Source organism: Genypterus blacodes, unplaced genomic scaffold (assembly GCF_046128005.1).
Source record: "Genypterus blacodes isolate CSIRO-AG114 ecotype Tasmania unplaced genomic scaffold, CSIRO-AGI_Gbla_v1 ptg000064l_1, whole genome shotgun sequence".
Classification (NCBI taxonomy): domain Eukaryota; kingdom Metazoa; phylum Chordata; class Actinopteri; order Ophidiiformes; family Ophidiidae; genus Genypterus; species Genypterus blacodes.
Genome location: NW_027466876.1, coordinates 1,836,394 through 1,861,014, shown reverse-complemented (window position 1 = coordinate 1,861,014; position 24,621 = coordinate 1,836,394). Strand labels below are relative to the sequence as shown.

At 45.0% G+C, this 24,621-nt stretch overlaps 1 protein-coding gene across 1 annotated transcript in view; it reads left to right on the top strand.

Annotated features, from left to right (window-relative positions):
• gphnb (gephyrin b) overlaps positions 1–24,621 on the top strand; it is a 66,396-nt gene that overhangs the window by 40,051 nt on the left and 1,724 nt on the right. The window contains exons 9-20 of the mRNA XM_076155055.1: positions 16,853–16,895; positions 17,798–17,935; positions 19,440–19,532; positions 20,417–20,472; positions 21,154–21,273; positions 21,431–21,489; positions 21,694–21,847; positions 23,002–23,123; positions 23,276–23,363; positions 23,841–23,914; positions 24,049–24,113; positions 24,254–24,357. Of these exons, the coding sequence (XP_076011170.1) occupies positions 16,853–16,895; positions 17,798–17,935; positions 19,440–19,532; positions 20,417–20,472; positions 21,154–21,273; positions 21,431–21,489; positions 21,694–21,847; positions 23,002–23,123; positions 23,276–23,363; positions 23,841–23,914; positions 24,049–24,113; positions 24,254–24,357 (1,116 nt within the window). The remainder of the gene's footprint in view (positions 1–16,852; positions 16,896–17,797; positions 17,936–19,439; positions 19,533–20,416; positions 20,473–21,153; positions 21,274–21,430; positions 21,490–21,693; positions 21,848–23,001; positions 23,124–23,275; positions 23,364–23,840; positions 23,915–24,048; positions 24,114–24,253; positions 24,358–24,621) is intronic.

The following is a 24,621-nucleotide window of genomic DNA, read 5'->3' as shown; positions in this document are numbered from 1 at the left end:
TACTGTATCTTACTGAAGACTCTCTCCCGTTTCCTTAGGCCAACATGAATCACTAATTGTAGCTGTTAATAGAAATGTGGTGTCATTAATAGACCAGAATGTCGTGCAGTTATAAGGACGGTTCAGTTTGTCCTAGAACTGCAGAATAGTTATGAGCAGGGAAAATAAAATTGAAGTAAAAATTTGTGTAAACCATCTTTGTTCCACTTTTAAAAAATGCAAATGTTACCTGTATTAGTCATTGGAATGTGAGAGTCTGCTGGCTATTGTCCCGGGGTTACTAATACTATATATTTGTTGGAGGATTTTACCTTTGATGTTTTTCGTTGTCTTCGTCGCTTCTTTGTAGTATTTCCATATTTTGATGAATGCAGATTGGTTTTGCTGTATACAAAAACAATAAGTACGAGTATACAAGCAGGAGGAGTTTAATATCCGTCCTAGTTCCTTGATTAGGAAGAAAGGAAAGTTCCTGAGTGTCCGAAAAGGTTCCAGACTTTTCTGTCCTATCTCAGTTCAGGTTCGGGTTCAGGTTCAGGTTGTCACGGGTCTTTGGAGGGTAAATGCAGACATAACCTGGCAAGATGTAGGATAAAAACATTTGTGACTACGGTGTGATGGATCCAAAACAGGTACTTTTGGAATTGGATCCCATTTTCTTAGGATCCATTTGGGGTTATTTACATACACACACACATACACACACACATACTGACACACACACAACAGTGAAAGTCTTCAACATTGTTCTCTTTCAGTGCTTCCACATCGCTGTGACGCCAAAATGTGGGTTTTGTGTGATAAGAGAGTGTAAACCATGTGGTGTGTGTGTGTCCGTGTGTGTGATTATTTTTGTTATTGATGTGTTCACGTAATTATCACTCACAATGATAATATCCAGAAGCCGTAATATTAACCCATCTCTTCTACAGGTTTTTAAAAAGGCCAAATGGCATCAACTCTCTCTCTCTCTCTCTCTCTCTCTCTCTCTCTCTCTCTCTATTCCTCTCTCTCTCACTCTCTCTCTCTCTCTCTCTCACTCTCTCTCACTCTCACTCACTCACTCACTCTCACATGTATACTCACACACACACACCTCATCTGTCAGTGTCACATCTCCATGTGTCTCCTGGACAGCAGGCAGGTGCCATGGGAATAGATGAGGAGTTGCCATGGGAACAGAAAGGTGGCATGTTAGTGGAGACGCGGGGGTGAGATCTCGCTCTGCTCAGTAGCTTTTGGGTCTCTTAAGAGCGACGAGAGGTCGACGCCGGAGAGCCTCAGCCACAAAATGCAGATATACTGTAGTTATACAATACAGTTTAACCAGACGACAACAATACAGTACAGGACAACACGTATAATACAATTCGTTAATTCTAAGACATGTTCTTAGTTTTGGCTCCTTGTTTCTCCAATAGTTTCTACTCTGCACTTAGCTGTCTGAAAGGCAGATTCTAACCAGAGAAAACTTGCTTTAGGTAAATTCCAGGCATTTTATGGAATATAACTACTACTACTTCCATGTTACAGACACTAAGGAGGAAGGGTGAAATGGTCCATGTGGAGCCTGATTGATCTGAATTTGTTGTTTGTCATTGGGGTGCTGTGCTTGTGTGTCAGCAAAAGTGTTTGTGCTTCTCGGCCAGTCTGCGGTTTGGAGCTGTAGCTCAGTCTTAATACAGATAGTGTGATTGTTCCGGTATGCAAAGCTACGTGTCTAATATCGGCAATGACCCTGTTTGATCATCACTAGCCTGTCACGATCACATGCCAACTACATCAGTCAGTGCTCGTGAGTGATCTCTGTGTCTGGACACGTGTGTGTTTGTTCATGGCAGATCACAGACAGTTAATGGCTTTTCTAGGTATAGCTCTTTAGTTTGTTTAGATCCTGACACGGACTGTTTCCCAGCGACAAGCTTGCCATATGTTCTTTGAAATTCCCACGATGCGAGCGGCTGCTGACAGTATGTACACAACGTCCCCGGAGCGGAGCTGAGGCCTCTGCGCGCTGATGCATTTCATGTGCCACTGGAGGCTGTGCTAGTTTGTTAGCTGGGCCTTGTTGTCAGTGCTGCGCGTGGTGGCTCGGCGAGGAGGAGACGGTGTGGAGGAGGTCTTAATCTTGTCTCAGGCAGAGCTGCCGCTGTTCCCGTGCAGCGAGCAAGCGAGGCTCCCTGCCAAAGAGAGAAACACAGGTTATATATCATCGCTTTCAGCTCCAGAAACATTTGTCATGTGCTGTCATTACTGTGTGTGTGTGTGTGTGTGTGTGTGTGTGTGTGTGTGTGTGTGTGTGTATACAGGGGCATGGCATGTGTGTAACCAGTATATTGTGTGTATCTTCATATTAGTTGCGGCTGCAGCTGCAACTGTTCTGTTAAATAATTGAATAATTGGTGTTCTAGTGTAGACAGACAGACAGACAGACAGACAGACAGACAGACAGACAGACAGACAGACAGACACACAGACACACAGACACACAGACACACACACACACACACACACACACACACACTAGTTAAAGGGAGTTATAGCTCTCCCATTCCACTCTTGTGAGCATTTAGCACAGTTATGTAATGGTGAGTTTTGGTTAATGAAGCATATGGGAAAATGGGGCTTTTACTCAGTGTGTGTGTCCGTGTGTGTGTGTGTGTGTGTGTGTGTGTGTGTGTGTGTGTGTGTGTCCCTGTGTGTGTGTGTGTGTGTGTGTGTGTGTGTGTGCATATGTGTGTGTATCTATGTTCTCTGGTAGCTGCCCTTATTGTTATTCTCAGTGGAATATTGTTGGTTGGTGTGTTTATGTTCACTGGTATGATGTGAAATACCAACAGCTAAGACATATGCTGCTAATGTAAACTTTATACAGCAGGAATGAAGGTTTGTAATATCTGTGTAAAGCAGTTCTAAACAGTGACTTGATAGAATCGCCTCTACAATTAACTCTTATCAGGGTAAATGATTCAATTATATTTGGTTATGTTTTGTCTGGCGGTTCCTTTCCACAGCCGCTTTTGCTGGCTGAGCACCCGGAGGACGCTGGCTCACTTAACAGAGGTCCTACAGTCTTTGTGATTAATGGCATTGACGTATGGCTTTGGGGCCAAGGCCAAGGCTCATGGAGAACACTTCCTCCTCCTCCTCCTCCTCCTCTTCCTCCTCCTGCAGTGGAACATGTGAAATGAGCTCCAGTGCAGCAGAGCATTTCAATCTGCACCACCTCTGTGACCTTCACTGTGGCAGTATTGTTCATTCTGGTCACAGCGACAAGATTGTACACACGTGTGTCCAAACAGGCAAACCCCAACATCAATCTACATCCTCACCTACACATGCACACGCCCTTGGGTCTGTCCACATACATACAGGCCGACGTGGACACCAGATTAGAGGTGTGAGCTCTCTTGAGTGCCTCGGAGTTTGATCCAGCTTTGTACGAGTCGGGGTGATGTAATAAGTCGTGGTTATGCCGGTAGCCCTGACAAATTGCAAATAGCGTCCACCCGATGGCTGGTCGATACGCCGACACGCCGCACATGGAATGAGTAGTGACAGCGTCTCGTTGGTGTAGTGAGCTGATCAGACAGGAGATGAATGATTTATACCTTGGCTGTGTGTGTAATGCGCTGCTCCAATGCCAAAGCAGCAAGCTGTTGTGTGACTGATCAATGATCAGTGTTTGAGCCGTTCCTGCTGTTGTCTGCAATTCCCAGAATCAGTGGACGGTGAATTCAGTCAGATAAAGAAGTTTGGAAATACTACAACATAAGAGAAATATAGTTGTGTTACGTGGAAGAGGTCTGAGAGATCTGAGAGACATCTGTGTGTTTTCTCTCTATTTGACCTCACTTTAATCTGTGCATGCTGGGAGTGTGTGTGCACTACAGTGAGTGAGGGTGTGACTTGTGCTTCCCACTTCATTCAGATGAGGATATCAAAGCCTGGTGCAGTTTTACACGCTGTGCCGCCATTCTGAAAAGAGTTTTATTCTACAGAGGAAAGTATAGATAAGATAAGTATAGATGTATGTGTGGGTGCAGGAACTATTCAAGGCTCTGCATGAAGGTGTGTGTTTATCTGTGTGTGTGTGTTTGTGCACTCTGCTCTGTGGTAGCACTGATTGTGTATTGTGTTATTGTCCTCCTCCAGAGGAGTGCGGCTCGTAAAAGTGACTCCTCGTCTCCTGGACCGCCGGAGGTGCGGAGGATTTACGAGATAGGAGTGAGCGAGCAAGAAAGGCGAAGGGAAAGCAAGCAGCAGGAAGAGAGGAAGAGCGACGAGTGGGAGGTAGAGAGGGAGAAAAGAAAGAAGGGAAGAAAGACTGAAAGAAAGAGAGAGAGAAAGAAAGAAAGAAAGAAGCGAGAAATAATGGGTTAGAGAGGATAAGGGACTGAAGGGAGGCTGGAGGAGTGGGAGGCAGGGAAGGAGGGATGAAGGAAAAGTGCGGCGAGGGTATTGAAGGTTTGAGCGGTCAGACGCGTGCTGTCTGACCGTCTGTCTGAATCCGTCTGTCCTTCCCCCGAAGCCCCTCCAGAGTCCACCGGCTCGCCTCGAGTCAGCCTCAGCTCAGGCTTCCTCCCTCCCGACTCATCATCTGAAATCAGTGTAAAAGTGACAGAGGGGGAGGCAGAAGGAGGAGGGAGGAGGTGAGACAGATGGAGGACGGCAGCACGGAGACACAGTCACATCCGTCCTCTTTACTCATGTGCTAACGGAGGAAGGGTGACGGGAATCACACTCACACAAATCGTGCACACTGTTCTCGATGATGCGTGTATGATTTAGTGCAACACAGCACCGTATGTGCAGATATACTCTCCTCCTCCTCTTCTTCTTCCTCCTCCTCTTCCCCTCCTCCTCCTCCTCAGTCTCTTTCCGGCTGTTGCATTCTCTCTCAGCTTTCTCTCTCTTGTGCATCTCTCTCTCTCTCTCTCTCTCTCTCTCTCTCTCTCTCTCTCTCTCTCTCTCTCTCTCTCCCTCTCTCTCTCTTTCCCCATTTATTGCTTGCTCACTCGCTCATCCTTCTTCTTCACTCCCCCCCCCCCCCCCCCCCCTTGCAGTTAGTGTGTTTTAGTGTCTTGCGCGTGTGTGTGTTCTTGTGTGCATGTGCCGGGGAGCTCATTCTGTTCTGACTTCAGGCAGAGGATGGTAAGTAATGTCTCTCCTCCTGCATATCTGAGAGAGTGTTTACAGGTTTGAGTGTGGACAGATGTGTGTGTGTATGTGTGTGTATGTGTGTGTGCAGAAGGCAACTATTCCCTGTGTGTATGCCTGTGTGATAACAGAATCATTTTGTGTTATTTTCTGAATGGGTTTCCATGTGCAAGTGTTGCATGTGTAATGTGTATTTTATAGATATACATTTCTGTGTGTGTGTGTGTGTGTGTGTGTGTGTGTGTGTGTAATGGCCACGGACAGTGTTGGGGAGGGTTTTGGAGGTGAGTAATGTTGCAACCCGACTGTTGAGTAGCCTAAGGAATTGTGGGATAAAGAGGAGGAAGAAGATGAAGGAGCTTGTCTACTGTAGGGATGTGGGACGACACCCCACTTGATGGAAGAGAGGAGGGGAAGAACCTGTGGACCTGTAATGGTGCTCACAATTAAATTGGACATGACCAATCAATTTCATGTATGTAGACAATCAACTGGACTAAAAAATGAGAAACTTTCTGTTTCAGCGGGCAGCTTTTCATAGTTCGAGATCCTAGAAATATTTAGTTGTTGATTCTCTTTTGACCAGCATATTGTTGGAACAGATGCAACAGAAAGATGAGCTGAGTAAGAAAAAGCCAATATCAAAGTTGACAGATTATGTTGTCATTTATTGAAATTATTATTATTAGCTGAGCTCGGGGAGTTTAGTTTATTTCTTTACTTTGTGTCTCTTACAGTAAGAAACAAACACAAACTTGTTTACTTGATTAATAATTGAAATTCAGCAGTAGATTAATAGATAATAAAAAAGTAAAAAGTATAAACAACATTTCCAGGCAGGTATTCCTTTTCCTCTGACCGGTCATATTTCTATTCAAACATTGAAACAGCAATACTACTGGAGTGCTACTGTAAAGGAAGATTGAGGCAACATGGATGGAGATGTGTGTGAACAGCCACACACACACGCGCACACACACACACACACACACACACACACACACACACACACACACACGCACACACACGTTGACGACAGCTTTAAAAAGCTGACAGGCACATCAATGCAGCTTTAGAGAATTACTCTGCCTCGCTAAATGCCAGGTGCAGCGATAATTTTGAAGTGTAGATCGATGCCATGTAAGAACAGCTTCCTGCGGTGTGTGGAGAATAGATCCAAAGGTCACCTACTGTATTTAAAAGATACAGTTCACATCAAGGCAAGCAGATAGAACATTCTAATCAAACTACAATGTGAAATTTGTGGTTGGGATTGATTCTACAGGAAATAATGGACATAATCAGCCTTAACTCTTTCCCCCTGTTTGATAATCTGCTTAGTCTGCACGACCTACAAGGAAACGAACACATAAACATGTTGAGCTGCAGAATATATCCTCCGTCCTGCTATCGGCAGAGGACACCGTATAATAAGCGAGCAGAAAAGGCACTTTGATATCAATTCAGCGATGAAGAGCGATGATACCCAGTTAAATGTCAGGTGCAGAGGAATAGCTTAGGTAGTCGGGTCGTATAGCAGACAAGACGTATGATAATGTGTGTGATGTATTGTTGCGGAGAGCAGATGAAAGTAGCTGCGGCCAGAGGAAAGTCTTTTTTAAATCACAAATTAAAGCGCACACATTCAGTCCCCGCCCCCCCCCCACCCACCCACCCTTGCTCCATTTGGCTCGTAGTACCCATAGACCATTTGGGTCAAATTGCTTTAGGCTTTAAGTCAAATTTAGTTCGGCAGAGTTCATTCAACGAGTACATATGAGTCTGTGTGCTTGAGATTGTCTCTCCGTGTTTTAAAAGCGCACTGTGATCCAATGTTAATCTGCTTGAAGACGCACGATGAGAAGCGTGGGTTAGATTTTGCCTAGAGGGAGGGGGGGCAGCTTGGGAATGGACAGAGAGAGAGAGAGAGAGAGAGAGAGAGAGAGAGAGAAAGGCAGGCAGTGAGGGGAATTGATGGCGCCGTCCGTCCAGCTGCACTGATTGTGGGCTGCTGATGAGACGTGAGGAAGAACCGGTAGGCAGCATAACACACAGTCCCGTCAAATCAGCTGTGTTAACACTCACTCTCTGCCACGCTGGCCACATATTCAATGGCTCATTAATTTCTAATATAAATGGACACGGAGGTGGCCATGAGAGAGGGCAGCAAACTGGAGAGTGATGAATGACCGGGGCTGGATGATGAAGAAGCACACGGCTCTGGTCAGCCGCGGTCACGTCGCATTTACAGTGGATTCTTTCTCACCTTTAGGGGAGAGCGGGCTTAGAACAGGATCTAGTTTATGGAAGACTAAAGCCTGAATAAATACACAAGTGGCTGTGGCAGATAACATGGCGCACAACCTCACTAACAACATTGATACAATCTGCAGACACAGCTTGACACAGTGCGACGTGCTTGTCCGCTGTCCATGGTGCTGAACACAACAGCAGTAGTAAACAACGTGACACCGGGTCTTATTTGAAGCGCGCATTTGCAGCCGCAGCAGAGTCTCAATATTAGTTGTGAAAGATCCCTCACAGTGTGGACCGCTGGGTCATTTAAAGCACCGATTTCCCTAAATTGGACTGATGAAGGTCCTCATTTAGGTCTCAGAGCCACGTTTTTATCACGCCAAGTGCTACTCTGTCCGCTGTTTGACAGGTGGTTCTGCAGCAACCCATCACCCTCACTCAGGTCAGTAGTGGAGGCAGTGAAAGTCTTTGGTGGATGTGTTACTATGACAGCATGAATGCAAACAGCAGGTGACCCCTGTGATGCAGCAGTAGATGTATATTTCTGTGTGTTGTAGTTGTGTTCTGATTGCCGATTAGATTCATTAGATTCTGTGTACACCTCAGACAGAAGGAGGGATACTAGTTTGAAGCTCTTTATAATTTGAATTGTTGAATGGGCTTGGTAGGAGAACCCGTATCTAAAGTATCTATTTATCAAAGTTATCTAAAGGCTTTGTTCCAGTATAATAACACACATACACACACACACACACACACACACACATGTCATTTACAGTCATATATGCAAACACTTTGAGACACTGATGCGATGTTTCCTGTCCTCCTGTTGTGCTGATGGCGAGTGGAGCAAATCACCACACAGCTCCTACTTGCTGTCCTGTCCTGCTGTCCTGCTGTCCTGCTGTCCTGCTGTCCTCCTGTCCCTTCGTCTGTTATGCCCTTGGCTGCCTTGGCCTACCTGATTCCTGACACAGTCACACAGAGACACGCCACATGCAGACGCCCCTCCCAAAAGACAGAGGGCGCTGTCTCTGTGCGCACCTGTCCACCCCCCCTTTGCTCCACCCTGGCTTTGGCACTGTTAACCCTCTCCTCTTCTCTTCTCCCCTCCTCCCTCATGGCACCAGGCGCGGCTCCCCTCCTGTTCATCCACCCTAAGCATTGCTGAGGTACTCCTGCATGCGTTCTAATGCACTGTTATGGCTGCCGTCGCGTCACACCATGAGAGCATCCATTACAACCTCCCTTCTCCTCATGATTGCTTCCCCGCAAACCTCCTCAGTCTGTCCCCTTCTGTGTGTTCTCCCGCCCGCTGCACCCCTGCTGATATCCCACAATCCTTTCTGTTCCTTATTTATATTTTTGTGTGAATGCGTCATGTAGTCGATTTTGTCCGGTTCCAGCCACACACATTAAACCCTCGTACTTCCCGCCCTCATTTCCACACTCTCACACCCCAGAAATACAACAAAGCCCCATCGCTCTTCATATTCTTCCACTGTGTTTCAACCTCATAACCGAAGTTGAAAGATGCTTGAATTATGTGGCGGAATGAAAGTGATATTGCTTGCACCAATTGCATTTCTCTCCCTCAGTGTTCTCACCTCGTTTCTCTCTCGCACACGGCAGCTTGTGAGAGAGAACAGGCCTTGGTAAATGTGTGAGCCTTTGCAGTGTAGTCGTGAGGTCGGGGCCCAAAGACTCTGATCCCCTCTCGGTATGAAAAGGGAACTTAAAATAAATGCACTTCTGCGATTGATTGCAGTGCCATCACATTTTGACAAGAACTAATTTGCAATCATTTCATATCCAATTACTGAGCTGTTCTAAGCTGCAATGGGTTACAGTTGCCAGTCTGATACATATCAAATCTGTTGCTCCTGTTTCAGCTGCTCACTTACTGTCCATATATATAGCATAAAGAGGCCAGAGGTCAGAGAGTTCAAATATTTTAACTTCCATTCATACAACGCGTTAATTCAAAGATGTGATCACAATTGCATCCTCTCTCTCCACTCTAACGTGAAACATGTCAGCTCCACCGTGTTGTTGGTTCCGTTCATCCATCTTTGGTTCAATTGTGTCGTTGGTGGCTGTTTTTGCTACATCTTTACATTTACTTTGGTCCGATTGCAGAATGTGTGTGAGATCAGTGCTGGCTTTATATTAAGGATGTGCGCGTGTGTGCATAGGCGTGTCTTCATCCAGTCTATGCAGAGACTGTGTGTGTATGTGTGTGATTGTTTTAAACTCGCCACTACCTGATATGTAAATATATGCTTTTATAAGACCATCAAAACGGGTGTGCATGCCTATTTCCTGCACGTGTGTGTGTATGGATGAGTGAGTGTGTGTGTTTGTGTGTGCGCGTGTGCATGTGGCGAGAAAGTGAGTGACTATCCTGTGGCTTCCCCCAGGCCTCACGGAGAGAATTCAGGGCTCACCTGGATGAGGTCATCACGCTCAAGTCAAGGTACTCTACCTTGGACCAGGTAAACCCGCTACCCTTTTACCTAAACTTTATCTATTGGCATGCAGGTCACTGGCATCCCACGTAACACCTCACCACACGAGGCACATGCAGGCACACACACACACAGACACACACACACACAGGCAGGGAGGCAGCGAAGGGACAGAGACTGAGCACCCAGCAGTTTAGGAGTCATCACACACACAGCAACCCAGACAGATGTATTAGTATATACTTTATGTTTATGGGACGATATAGTGGGACGAAAGAGACAAGTTAACCCCCCCAGAAAGGTCAAGAATGCCACAGTGCAACTGATGATAACACTGCGATAGCCTCTTTGTCTCACTCTGCAAGCACTCACACACACACAAAACACTTCCTTACCCCACATACCAGATTTCACGAGGGGGAGAGGTGTGTGTGTGTTGCGTAGGCCATCCAGAACTTATTGGTGGGTTACATGATGATACACATGGCAATTTTAGCGAGCAAAAGTATTTACAGTCATGCAAAATGAAAATCAAAGCAACAATCGCCTTGGCAACACCTCGGCCATTGTTGCTCTTCCAGTGTCGTTGTGTATCACCACTTGTTAGCGGTCAGACTCAGAAACAAAACCTCCCCATCGCCTGTCTCTCCAGATCTCCACCAGCACTCATCTCCCATTCATCCACCATGTAATCGTTTGATATGGTTTGTGTATCTGTGGCTGGTAAATTTGGTAGTTTGGGGTTTGTTTTCATGGAGGTTGCAAGAGTATCTTCCTGGTGTGTGAGTCAGTGGAGAGCAGAGGCCCTAGCTGAAACCTGCACTACCTCACCCCCCCTGTCACTCTCTCTCTCTCTTTTTCACTTTTTGCCCCCTCAGGCTCCTGCCTCCGTTCCCCAGGGAGGAGGACTTAGCCGCCGATTGCCACTGTAGTATTTTGTCCTGCCCTCTACCGCTCTGTCGCTATCACTCCAGCGTTTTGTCCTCGGCTCAATCCCCCGCTCTCTCTGCTCCCCTCTCTCTCTCTCTCTCTCTCTCTCTCTCTCTCTCTCTCTCTCTCTCTCTCTCCCTCTCTCTCTCTCCTTCTGTCCCGCGGGGTAAGGCAGTTGAAGCCGGTTGAAACGAGCCTCCCTGGCTTGTCACTGCCCCTCTCCTCCTCGCGGCGGGCAGATAAATCTACCTTTTTGCATAATTTGTCTGACAGCTCCTTTGTTTTGTGCTGATCTCAGCACCGTGGCGGTTTGCATCCCCTCGTTCCCCCCGGAGCGTCTCCTCTTCTGGCTGGTTATTGGCCCATTGATTTCCCCATGGTTGCTTTGCAGCCCCTGGGCCATGTGTCTCGCTGACCTGGCCGTGCTCACTATTCTGCACACGTCCCCCCCCCCCCCCCCCCCCCCCTTCACCGCCACCCCCAGCCCATTGATCTTCGTGGCAGATCTCCATGACAACCCATCATCAGACTGTTTCCACAGAGACGATGGGGTTGGTTCGTAGAGTGATTAGTGTCTCTGGCAGGGAGGCCAGTGTTTTGTGTGTGTGTGTTCCGAGAGTACTGCAATATGCCATTAGGTCTACGGTAGCGGTCGTGTGAAAATGGGCAATATGAGCCACATATTAAGTATTTTACAAATATTGGCAGTCTCTAAAGCTTCTGTGTGCACACGTGTGTGTGTGTCACATTTACCTCCGTCATATTAATCCTATTCTCTTCTTCTCGCACTTAATTCAGTTGGTCTTGCAGTGGAGGGTAGATCAGAAACGAGTGTGAGAGTGTTTGACAGTCTGCTTTTTGCCTTCCCCCTTTGTCCAACACCCCCATTCTGCTTCTGCACTCGCTCTCCACACATTTCCCTCACTTCCTCAAACTTCCACTGTAGTCATCTCCACATGCAAACTGCCCCGCCTCCCCAACCACCCAACCACACACACACCCTTCCCATGGCTTTCTCATGGTATGATCTTTTCTACTGACATATTTTTTCCCCATGCTGAGGTCTTCTGCTCCACCTGTGTCATCACTCCACACTGTGTCACGGTTTTCAGTTGTGTGACAGAAACGGTCATTGTGTGTTAATGCATCAAACCCAGCTGCAGGGTAGACTCAAACTGAATTAGGAGGGAGAAGAGTTCAATTAGTTGAATCTTGTTGGTTGTCTTTGTGTTTAAAGAGACTAGCTAGGTATATTTCCCAGTAAGTGTGATACTGATCTAATTGTTCAGCTTTAATCATGTCATTATTTTCTTTTTAGATGTCTTTTGCAAACTTTTTTTAAGCAAGGCACGCCTTGTACGAAAATGTTTTAGCTGTCGATCGTTAGTTTTCTGATGTGCTTTTTGAATGTTTGATCTGTCGTGCTGTAGCTGTATTTAGTTTCCTTAAATCCTCGCCTTTGTATTTTTCTTTCTTTCTTTTTTTATCATTCCTCTTGCTCTCTCTCTGTGTGAGGTCTTTGCAGATGTGTTGCAAATCTCCTAGCAACGGAAGCTGGTGCCATCATGGAGGTCCGCTGAGTTTACTTAACTAAAGTTGATTGAGCTTAGAAGTGTAGTCTTGATACCTGAGTCAGTATTACTCCAGTCTTAACTTAATACACTCTGAACCAAGCACCACGTCTGAGCAAACCAATCATCTTACTACCAGTAAGATAATAATAAGATAATATAAAGTTAAGAACAGAATTTCGATCAATTTCAATTGTTTTGAATCTCTTTCATCTAGTGTACCACAGCTTTAACCTCCAATTGTGGTCCAACGTACTACAGTTTGAGAACCTCATCTGTAAATGGGGCAGCTTTTAGGTTATACTAAGTAATCATCCATAAGAGTATACTACATCTTTAATGTACACTATGAAGGTAGCAATTATGTACACTAAATAGGAAGTTGTTAGGGTATACTACAAAGCCAACTATTAAGGTTATGCTAAATAGGCAGCTATTAGAGTAAACAACATAGGCAGCCATAAGAGTACACTATAAAGGTGACTATTGTGGTATGCTAGGCAGCCTTAAGAGTGTACTATATAAGAGTATACTACATATGCAGCTTTAATTTATACTATGAAGGGGACAATTACATATACCTAATAGGAAGCTATTAGGGGATTCTACAAAGCCATAAGAGTACACTATGAAGACAGTATACAGTAGTATACTACGTAGGCATAGTAGAGTGTATAGTACATAGGAGCTGTTGGCATCAGCTGTTTGTTGTCACTGTTGCCCACCAGCTGAGGACCTCCAGTATGGTCACCACTGGTGCATTATGGCACCTGAAACCCCTGCGACACTCTCTCTCTCTCTCTCTCTCACTGTTATTATGGTTCTATCAATTTCTGTGCTGCTCCTCTTCCTTCTCCTGCTAGGGTTGCTTATTGTAGTGGATGCCTGTCTTGTGTGTCTCTCCGTCCGTTCCGTCCGTCAGTCCGTCAGTCCGTCAGTCCGTCAGTCCGTCCGTTTGTCTGTCTTGTCTGTCTGTCTGTTAGTGTTGTGGTTGCTGGGACAGATGCACTGATGCCTGTGATTCGATGCTTTATCTCCACTAGCTCCAGTGTAGGTTGGAGGGGCTTAAAGATGATCGCAGGAGGACCTTCAGCTCTCGAGTAACTATCCCGCCCCCCACCCCTGCCCTTCCCTCACCCTCCCCCGAGGAGCGCGCAAAACAAATGCCCCACTCTGTGTCCCCCCCCTCCTTCTGTTGCCAGCTATCTCTCTAACTCTCTTTCACCCTCTCTCTCTCTCTCTCTCTTTCACCCTCTCTCTCTCTCTCTCTCTCTCTCTCTCTCTCTCTCTCTCTCTCTCTCTCTCTGTCTCTGTCTCTCTCTCTCTCTCTGTATATCTCTATGTGTCTGTTGTCCTGTCACTCCTCTGTCACCACAGGTCTCTCCCTTGTCCTCAATCTGTCTGTCGTTCACTCTCATCACTCTTTGTCTCACTTTTTTTCCTTCCGGTCCTTTCTTCTGGTTTCTTTCTCTGTTTACCACACTCGCACAAACGTTCTGTCCCTCTCTTTCTCCACCTGTCTGTCTATCTCTGTATCTGTCTCTCCGGTTAACATGCTCTGCTTTAAGTAGCTATGTCTGGTGTGCTGGATGTCTGTTAAGTAGATGCCATCAGGCCTCTCTAGTGGTCTTTGTTTTTCTTCCTTTCTGCTATGTCTGGGCTCTGTAGTTTAGTGAAGTCTGTCTAGTCCGTGCTTCCTGTTTTTGTTTCTTTTTTTCCGGGCTGTGGGACCACATCATGCTGATCATCATCCTTCCACCCTCTCGCTGCCCCTCTCTTTTTCTCCCTGTCCTTCCATCTCCTCTTCCTCTCACTTCCTTGAATCATCCCATCCTGCCCCACTCACATCACCCACCCTCTCACCTTGGCTGTTTGGTGCCCAGTGGTGTCGCAGTAGCCTAGTTATGATTGGAGTAAGGGAGGGGAGGAGAAAGAAAGGGTGGGTGGGTAGAGATACCTTCACCATTGGTGTATAGGTTCTCCACAAACCATACACTGCCCACACACACCTTATATGAAGAACTTAACTACAGGTCACAGGAGTTATTGAAGTAATCAGCTGTGACAAAGAGATAGAGGAATGTCAGAGGCCCAGTTAGAGCCCAGAGAGAGGGAAAGGCCCCAAAGGGGACGTAGACAGTCACAAATAGGTAACCAGGATGACTGACAGACAACCAGGCAATCAGTTATGTCAGCGAACGTATCTTAATATAAAGGCAGAGAGACAGGCAAGACAGCAAGCACGCATGAAGAAGAAAGGTCAGCCAAAATGATACAGTAGCAAACAGACATAAATACCACAGAGTAAGGATGCTTACACATGAGCAACAGTGGAATCACATTATAGTGAGCAATGTCAGTGTCACTCACCTCGCTGCATAGACACGCCAAGCTGACATGTCCAAACCCAGCCTGGCTTGTTAGCGAAAATGTAGCTAACGTCACATTTGAAACACCAGCAACAAACTTTATGCCAGTTTAAAAGCACACAAATCAGGAGCTGTTTCCCAAATGTGCACTAGATTGTCATTCTAGAAGCTTTCCTTGCTAAATAGTATGTAGTTTGGTCAATTTTGTAAGAATTCAACGCACTTTATTGTGTCCTACCTGAACGCAAAGGCAAAACATTCAAGTAGTCAACTATCTTGCCTTTAAATTGGTACGTCACAGTTCTTCAGGAATTACGTGCAATTTCGTCCTGATATAGCATGGAAATCTATTTCTGGTTTGTACATGAGCGCAGTTTACCTTTGGGACACAGCTATGAAGTCTTTACTGCATACATTTCACCACGCCATCTGCTTTTTGACCCAGATTATGATCAAACTTTGAATTTGTGTCGGACAGTAATTCCTAAAACAGATCAAAGTGGAAATGGGTTGAACTGCAGCGGGAAAGTGGCAGGAAAATCTGGGTGGTGAGGTTAAGTAAGAGGCAAGAATGGGCAACACAACACAACACAATATGCCACTGATCATGTGTAAGCAGCCCAATGGCAGCACCAAATGAAACACTGACCTTTTCAATGAGGACAGACGTGTAGGTTTACATACCTTTAAATAACGATACTCTAATTTGGTGCCCCATGTGTATGCTATGATTAAGGTTGAGCTTCCCAAAAGCATACTTCATAATTCTATAACAATTTGGCTCTATTTAGCTATCTAGTGCTATTTAGCGTCTTCACATCCAAACATTAGTGCCACGTTACTTCTAAGGACATACTGTATGTGTAATCATCATTAATCAGGGGGTTAAAGGTGACCACTGCCGTGAACCACTTATGCCTGGTTATTGCCACTAGTAGAACCTGATTTCTCCTTGTCACATTCCTTTAATCCTCCATCTACATTCAATATTTTCACATAAACACTATAATTGCTGAATATACATAACAGTGGTTAATCTGCATAGGCTGATGGAGAGTGGATTGTTTACGTGCTTGAGTAAATTGACTTCCAATCCACTAATCAAGGTCTGTTAATCAGAGTACACCAACATCAATTTATGGCGATTTCACACATTTGGAAAAAAATAAAAATGATTCCTACATGTAGGCATACTGACTGTGACTATCTCACAGGAAATCTGGGCTCGGAAATCTAAATCCCTGAGACTTGCAAATGCCTTATGGATAAATCAATCACTCCTAAACAATTAATGGAAACGGACGGAGAGAAAGCAGCAGCATCCTCTCTGTGACAAGGAGAAACATGGTTTTATGGGAAATGCAGCCCTAATCTTGACTAACCCCTACCAACGCATCCGGTTGGACTCTTGAGTTTGTCTGCGCTGTGTTCACTCAGTGTGCACCGCAAGGCAGCCGTAGTCTGGAGATGGTTTTGGGAAACTCAGTCCAGATTTGGACCTACTCTGCTCTCCTCCCCACCTTGCCGTAGATGACATGTAACTAGGTGCTAGTGCAGCCACCATGCCGCATCAGCAATTTCCAGAGGAAACCTGGCAAAAACCCCTGCACCGCATCTGAACAGCCACTATCTATACTCTACACTACATTTCCACTACATTTGATGTTACACCGTAGCACAGTTAATACATCTGTTATGACCTTGTGATACAATATTGTCACTCTGTATGTTGTTGCCTTTGTCCGTATATTACTGTTAGCTCTTAAGTCCTATAGTAATGTGACATGTCTGTGCTTTTATTAGTGTGAATGTCACCTGTGCTACGATGATCTACTGTACATTAAGTGGTGATAATGCTAATGTGGGAGGATGCAGTCATCTCCCAACAGCAGGACAAAGTGCACAGTGTAGTGTGACATGACTCGTGCCAATGCTTCTTACTGTCGTGTACACAGCTTCTCATCTCAAGTGTGTAAAAGAGCAGCCCGGTTAATCTCAAATTTTCACTACCTCTGCTCCCCTCTTCTCCTCTCTCTCTCTCTCTCTCTCTCACTCCACCTTTCCTCTCTCTCTCTCCAATCACTCCCTCCATCTCTAGGTGCAGTCACGATGCAGCAGCAAAGAAAATATCCTAAGATCAAGTGAGTATTACGTATCGAATTCAAAACGCTGTGTATCCACAAAGTGCGCTCTCCGACCCCTATAAATGGTGGTTAAGCACGCGTCTAACTCAACGACATCTGCGGGATTCGCGTGCATGTGTGTGTGCGCGCGTGTTTGCGTGTGATGTTTTGCCAGAGGTTGTTAAGCCTCGTGTTAAGCATTGCAATTTGGTGTAGAAATGTAAGTGTGTGTTTAAAGGAGAGAAAGTGGGTCAAGGGAAATGGAAGCACAGTGCCTATTCTTCACTGTGGGGCAGAGAGAGAGAGAGAGAGAGAGAGAGAGAGAGAGAGAGAGAGAGAGCAGATTACACATTAGTTACACCTTGCTTTGTTCCTTTTAGCCTTTGGAATTATTAGTGAGGTATTATTAGACCAACATGACTGCTATTGATCATCAGTCCTCCTCACAGTGTTTACATAAAATGCGTCATTGTATGTGTATATATTTATGCAGTGTATATAAGCTTTAAAAACAATCATTTTAATCCTTTAAATGACATGTGTGTCTTGGTTGTCCTGGTGTGGAGACACATTAATAAAAGATTATAAGTGTGATGTCGCCCTGAGACTCTCTACACTTTGACCTTTCTTGCTATGTGACTGTAGCCAATGTTGGCCCAGTTTGCTGGAATCACGGTTCATTTGGTTCCTCTGTGACTTTCTGTGTAGAATACTGTTATTTTGTCCTCTGCTTCTGATAGTAAATCTAAACTTTCTCCTCTCTCTCCTCTATTCGAGTTCCAACTTTCCAGCCCTCTGAATAAACAATCGATGCGCTAAAAAGGATGAATCTGGCCTGAATACACTCCTTCATGAAAAACACTGATTTAGGCATTCTTGACTCAGATTTTTCACACCTATTTTATGTGATATCACTCAAGGTCACAGTGCGGTGGACATCACCAAGGTGGCCCGGAGGCACCGCATGTCACCCTTCCCCCTTACCTCCATGGACAAGGCCTTCATCACTGTGCTGGAGATGACCGCTGTCCTGGGTACCGAGATCATCAACTACAGAGGTATGCTGACTCTGCGTTTGGTTCCCTCGACAAAGAACGTATGAATCTTCCAATATCCAACTTTCCAACACACACAGACAGGGAGAAAACAAAGTGGAAACACCATAATTATGATATCCAAATGTTTCAATAATGGATTTTCCAATAACGCACATGACTAAATGTGCTGTTGAGATGTCTTTGTATTTGCATTTTGTATCTGCATTTGTATTTGCATTTCTAAAGGACACAAACTCCCATACACACACATGTATACACCGTAACATTAGGTTAAGACCTGAGGGTCTTGTTCGCCTCCTGGCAGAAAAGCCTCCGTGCCAGGACAGACACACTCAGGGCCAGAGGGCAAAACACAAAGTAATAATTCATCTCTGAGCTTGAGATAGTAAAAGAGCAACTACAAGATCAATGGACGGATGGAAGGAAGAATTCTTACAGTATTTACTGTAGTACAGCTGAGTGGGGGATAGTAGGAAATGATGAAAGCTTTTGCAGGAGCAGCTTTGAATGTGTGTGTATGTGTACGTGTATGTCCATGTTCAAAGTGTGTTGATGGGTGCCTGCATCAGCAATTGTGCATATTATGAGCACAACATTATGATTTATATCCCTCCGTTCTCATCGCAATCACATGACTCCTGACCGATCCGTGTGCATGAAAATCCATGTGTGTGTGTTTGTTAAAACACTTTGAGGCTCCTTTTCATTTTCAAATGTCCCTTTTCATATTTGTTGGACGGGTGATGCCACCACACCCCTTCCTTAATGAACGTTACGTAACTCCTTTTGCGACACGAATATAAGTGATTTGCAATTTAAAAAGAACGGAAAAAAACGCAATTTCCTTCTGCGACTCGGTTCTATTTTTACAACTCAACCGCAGCGCGTGGCTCTGACGTGCTCTTTAAATGGCAGCCGGCGAAGCAAACGAATGATGAAATATTGATGTCAAATAAAAAAGAAAAGATGTAAAGATTGCACGTAAGGTGTCTGTCTTATTGCCTGCAGATGATTGTGGTTGTCGCCTAGTAAGGTGATGTAGCTTGTGTGTGTGTGTGTGTGTGTGTGTGTGTGTGTGTGTGTGTGGGTGTCTGTTTGTGCACATGCATATATATTCTCCCTCAGCTCATTGATATCAAAGCTTAGATCTTCACATTAACACCCACATGATCACAGCACAAAGGCTCACAAAAAGGCTTAATATAGCTATACAGCCGCTAAATGTATTTTAGTTCCGGGTTTTTTCTCATCCACCCACGTTCTCCTTCTTTCTCCTTCTTTCTTTCCATCCCTCGCTCCTCGTATACTGTTGCATCTTTGCAGCTTGTTGTGTAGCGTCTCTTGTTCTTCACTGGCTGTTTTAGAGTGTATTTAGTTGTCTGGTCGGATGGAAGAGGTCGTATGATTATTGGATTGGGGAGGGAGTGTGTTTGTGTGTGTGTCTCAAGCTTGCCCATCTCTCCCCCTACACCTTTCATATTGTATTATGTCTCTCCTCCCACAGACGGGATGGGTCGAGTCCTCGCTCAGGACGTTTATGCCAAAGACAACCTGCCACCCTTCCCTGCTTCTGTCAAAGATGGCTATGCTGTGAGAGGTATGGACCTTTGATCATGTTTTAAAGGACCTCACATAAAGTGTGTTTCCCTTTTTAGTTCTGTGTATCAAACACTAGCAGCTGGGATTAGGCCGTTTACTATGAATTCCAATCATAAGAATCACAAGTATCAAACAGGAAGGTTGGGATAGGATTGTTCATATGGAGACCAGGGTGGCATTCCAGGTGTGTGTTACAAATACTGTCCGCAGAGGAGCGCAACGCCACAGCGCCCTCCAAATTTAGGCATCATTCCAGAGGGCCTGGCACCTGCTGAGGCGTGCACATGAGTTTTGGGTGTGGGAGGAGCCTCTTTTTGGATCAGCCCGCACTTCCCCCAGTGCCAGGGTGTTATTTCCACCCCAAGGTAGAGCCAATACGAGACGTGACACCACAAAGCTGCAGCATCCATCTTCCCTCTGTCATAGGACACTAAAGCCAGGAGCTTTGCCAAGAGATTGAACTAACCTTGGTCAGGGTGCTAGAAAGGGTTCAGCTGGGATGTGCTGAGCCAGAGGACTCGTAGTTGTGCCAAACAGGTCACTGAGTCTCGCGCATACTGAGGGCATCAGCTGAAACTGTTGTGTCTCTCACAGTTCCCACTCAGTTCAAACGATGCTTCATTCCCAATCCTGGATTCTCACTACGGCAAATATATTTCAGAATTTTCTATGTCTTCATTGTAAATAGAGTCGGCCGCTTGGGTGCCTCGCAGGCATTCGGTGATGAGTGTTGTGTATGTGTAATTAAAAATCAAAAAGTCAAGGTGTCCCTCACGCTGTGTGGTCTGTTTCTCATCCTGTTTGTAATGACACACTCCTTCACACACTCAATCCAGTGTAGGTATAAAACGGTATTAAATCTTTTTTCTTTTTGATATTCAGCGGCTGATGGACCAGGTGACCGCTTCATCATTGGGGAGTCCCAAGCCGGAGAGCAGGTCTGTACACACACTTGTATGCTACATTTACACTACCGGGTAAAGGAAACCAATCGCCTATGAGCTGGGAGCAGCATGCAGATATTCTCAGATCCATAGATCCCAGATCCCACTTTTGTCCTTCACCTCACACTTTGACCAGCAGCACTGGCACAGCACCAGTGTGTTTTCTTTGCAAGTGATGAAAAGCCCTTCAACCCCAGGCATTGCTATAAAGCCAGAGTGCTGTCAAACTACAAAACAGATTAGGCCTCAGAGAACAGAGGAGGCTACAGTGATATAGTGACTGCCTGCTCTGCTCTGCTCCAACAAAACTAACACACATACAAACTAACAACCACTGCATGCACGCTTTGGGGTTGTTTACTAGGTCTCCAAGATTTTCACATGCTGTGTTTGTGCTTTGGGAGAGAGTAGAAGGAGTTGAGCTGAGGTCAAGTCTAGTATAAAATGTCTTTAAAGTGCAGTCAGTAAACTTCTTCACTTTAATGTAGTCAGTTTAGTTCAGTTGGGGCTCTTTATTTTTTGTTTTCATTTCATTCATTCCTATTTTCTTTTCATGTTGAGAAGATAGCGCATGTCAAATTTGGATGAGCAAATCAATAATTGAAACGTAAATATTAGATACAGCTTGTTTTATATGCTATAAATCTTCTTGGTCCTGCCTGTGTCTCTGTGCAGCCCACCCACACAGTGATGCCAGGCCAAGTGATGAGGGTGACGACGGGTGCCCCTATCCCCTGCGGGGCCGATGCTGTAGTCCAGGTGGAAGACACAGAGTTGCTCCGCGAATCTGAGGACGTAAGTCTCTCATCTGGACCAAATGTGTCTCTACATACCCCAGAAGAGAACCAGGCGAATAAGGCTCATTATAAGCCATCCGGATATAGCATATTGGAAATGGTATCTGTATGTTGGTTCATTGTGATGTATGTGGCAGCTGGTTTGTCTTTCTCAGGGCACAGAGGAGCTGGAGGTACGAATCCTGGTACAGGCTCGCCCCGGCCAGGACATCAGGTTGGTCATGTATTATTATTAACCACTAATTCTGGTTATGACAAAAGGAAAACACAAATGTAAACACTAAATGTCGGTCTTTTTTGCTGTACATAGTTAGTTTAGTCTTAGTTTGGATTGTAAATAAAAAATACTTGATACTATTTTGGATTTAAGAAATACTTTTCCCTTTAAACGTCCATCTTCTCTTCATCTCCACCGCAGGCCTATCGGTCATGACATCAAGCGCGGTGAGTGCGTTCTGGCCAAGGGCACCCACATGGGCCCGTCCGAGATCGGTCTCCTGGCCACTGTGGGCGTCACCGAGGTGGAGGTCCAAAAATTCCCTGTGGTGGCTGTGATGTCCACAGGCAACGAGGTGAGAGGTCAGGGGGGAAGCAAATGCATGTGTGTGTGCTGGGAATGTAGTCTGCAAAAAGGTGCATGTCCCAGCTGAGACTTTGGTTTTGTTAGTATTTATGCACAATCAACATCATTTACTTTGACTGTGGATAAGAACAGTAATGAGAAAAGAACTGAATACGCATTTTAGGCATGAATTTAGCTGTTTTGTGCGTGCATTTAGCTGTGAAGAGTGCGTCTATCTGTGACCAGGCGGTTTCTCTTAAACATACTGTCGCCGTGCACTCTGGAAGTGTTTTTATGCATTTTCTGTAGATTTAAAATTTCATGGAGGTGCGTGTAAACTTCACGTAGTGCCTTCAGCTGACTGTAGGTACTCGTTACTCCTGGTTTGCAGTGCTGTGCAGATACATTTGACATGCTTAACATGCATACTTAAGCCATACTCCCGGCATGCATGTTCCAATCAGTGCTAATTATCTCCTACAGGATGAAGCAAGGCTCTATTATGATTGCTACACCAGTTGCAAATGTAAAATGAATGTATACACATTTAATTGTAGGAGAGCATATGTTTGATTAATCTAATTCAATTGAAAATTCAATTCAGCTATCCTTATCCTATCAGGCATTCTTTGATCAGATTTCCAGGCCTCATGACATCAGATGTGTACCTTTTGCAAACTCATTGCACATTTTTCTTGTACCTGTGTCAGTTCCTAAAGCAACAAGCACTTTGCTCCAGAAGGCACATTTTGGGATGGAAGCAATAAATATTTATGTGTGTATTGTATTTGTCATGTTCAGCAATGCTTTGTATATGATGTGGTTTAGTTGTGGTCACTTAACCAGGTAAATGTTGATTTCATATGGTTCTCTTCCCTTCTAATGCCTACTATGCCATTCTTCATTTATAGATGAAGTCTTTGGCTCATTGACAAGACCCCCGAATGATTGATTTTGCTAATTGTTCTGAGTTTTGCCTGAAGTTACATGAAGCACCAGATGAGCAGGGATCATTTGGAAATGTCTGACAACGCCTGCATTACTGTCAGTCACCGTACGCTCCTCTGGCAGCCACTGTACCGCCGTATTTCACAGATATAACAACTTTCACACTATCCATAGTCATTTGGTTAAACTGATTTATCGTGAATACTGTTAACACAGCTGCTGAACCCAGAAGATGACCTCCATCCTGGGAAGATCAGGGACAGCAATCGTTCAACCCTGCTCGCCACTATCCAGGAACACGGCTACCCCACTATCAATCTGGGCATCGTGGGAGACAAGTATGATACAGTGCACCTTCTACCACAAACAAACCATTTCTCTCCATTCTCCAATCGCCCCATAATGTCCTCTCTCCAATCCTGTTTTGATAGTAGTTAACATGTGTTGTTTATGTGTGCGTGTGTGTGTGTTTGTTCTATATGCCCCACAGCCCTGACGACCTTCTTAACGCTCTGAACGAAGGGATCAGCCGTGCAGATGTCATCATCACCTCAGGAGGCGTGTCCATGGGAGAGAAGGTACACACACGCACATGCTCACACACACATGCAACCCCACAAACAGACGCACACACAAAAGTCATGGCGTTGCATTTTACTGACATCTTCTGGTAGACAGGGGGAATGAACGCACTGAATGCAAAATCTTCAATAAAACAAAAAGTCTCACTAATTTCCAAACCTAAATCCAATAATAGTTCCAATACTTTTTATAGTTGGTCTCAGCTCGCTTATTTATAAGACTGGTGTTTTCACCCACAAAGGATTAGAAGTACAAGAACAATAACTAAATCCCAAATGACTGGTTGTGTAATTTTTAATGATTCTGTTGATCACTAAAATCCACATAAATTAATACAAAAAACCTTTGAAGAAGCTATTATCAGCTCGTGTCTGAGGCTTTGTGGCAAATGAATCAAAAGCAGGACTATTTGCAGTACTAAGTGTTGCCCCTAGTGTCAGTGTTTGTGTGATTTTCTTTGTAATGTTTTTTAGGACTACCTTAAGCAGGTACTGGATATTGATCTCCATGCTCAGATCCATTTTGGTCGCGTTTTCATGAAACCAGGGTAAGATAACGAGTCAACTTTATGTTTCATCAACTTTTTTTTTTAAACACTTCAACGGTTGACGGAATGAGTGAAAGACACGTGATGAAGCGATTAATGAAGGAATGTATATGATGGTTGTTTGTCTCTTTCAGTCTCCCAACAACATTTGCCACCCTGGACATAGACGGTGCTCGCAAACTTATCTTTGCCCTTCCAGGTAGTATGTGAATTTAAGAGAAAGAGTGAATTCTCTACGCCGCTCTCGTGTTGATGTTGGTTATGTAATTTTCTCTTTTCTCGCTGTCTCTGTCTTTCTCTCCTTCCCTGTCTTTCTCTCTGTCTGTGTGTCCACCGTAGGAAATCCTGTGTCTGCTGTTGTGACCTGTAACCTCTTTGTCATCCCTGCATTGAGGAAGATGCAGGGCATTCTGGACCCCAGACCTACCATCATTAAAGCGAGGGTAGGCCCACACAGCTCCCGTCACCCACCATGAGACGGGCCTCAGAGAACCCTAACGCTCAGGCTAAGCAGCAAAATGTGACGTATACACGGACACAATAAGTGTTACTCCTGTTAAACGACTGGATGTAAGAGGGATGGTTTCATGGTTTGCATCGAACATAAGCTATTCAGGAAACATTCATTCATTCTGATGGTAAACTTCACCTGTATGAACCTGCGGAAAGAGAAGTTTTATGAATCTGTCTCCTGTGTTTTGAGTAAG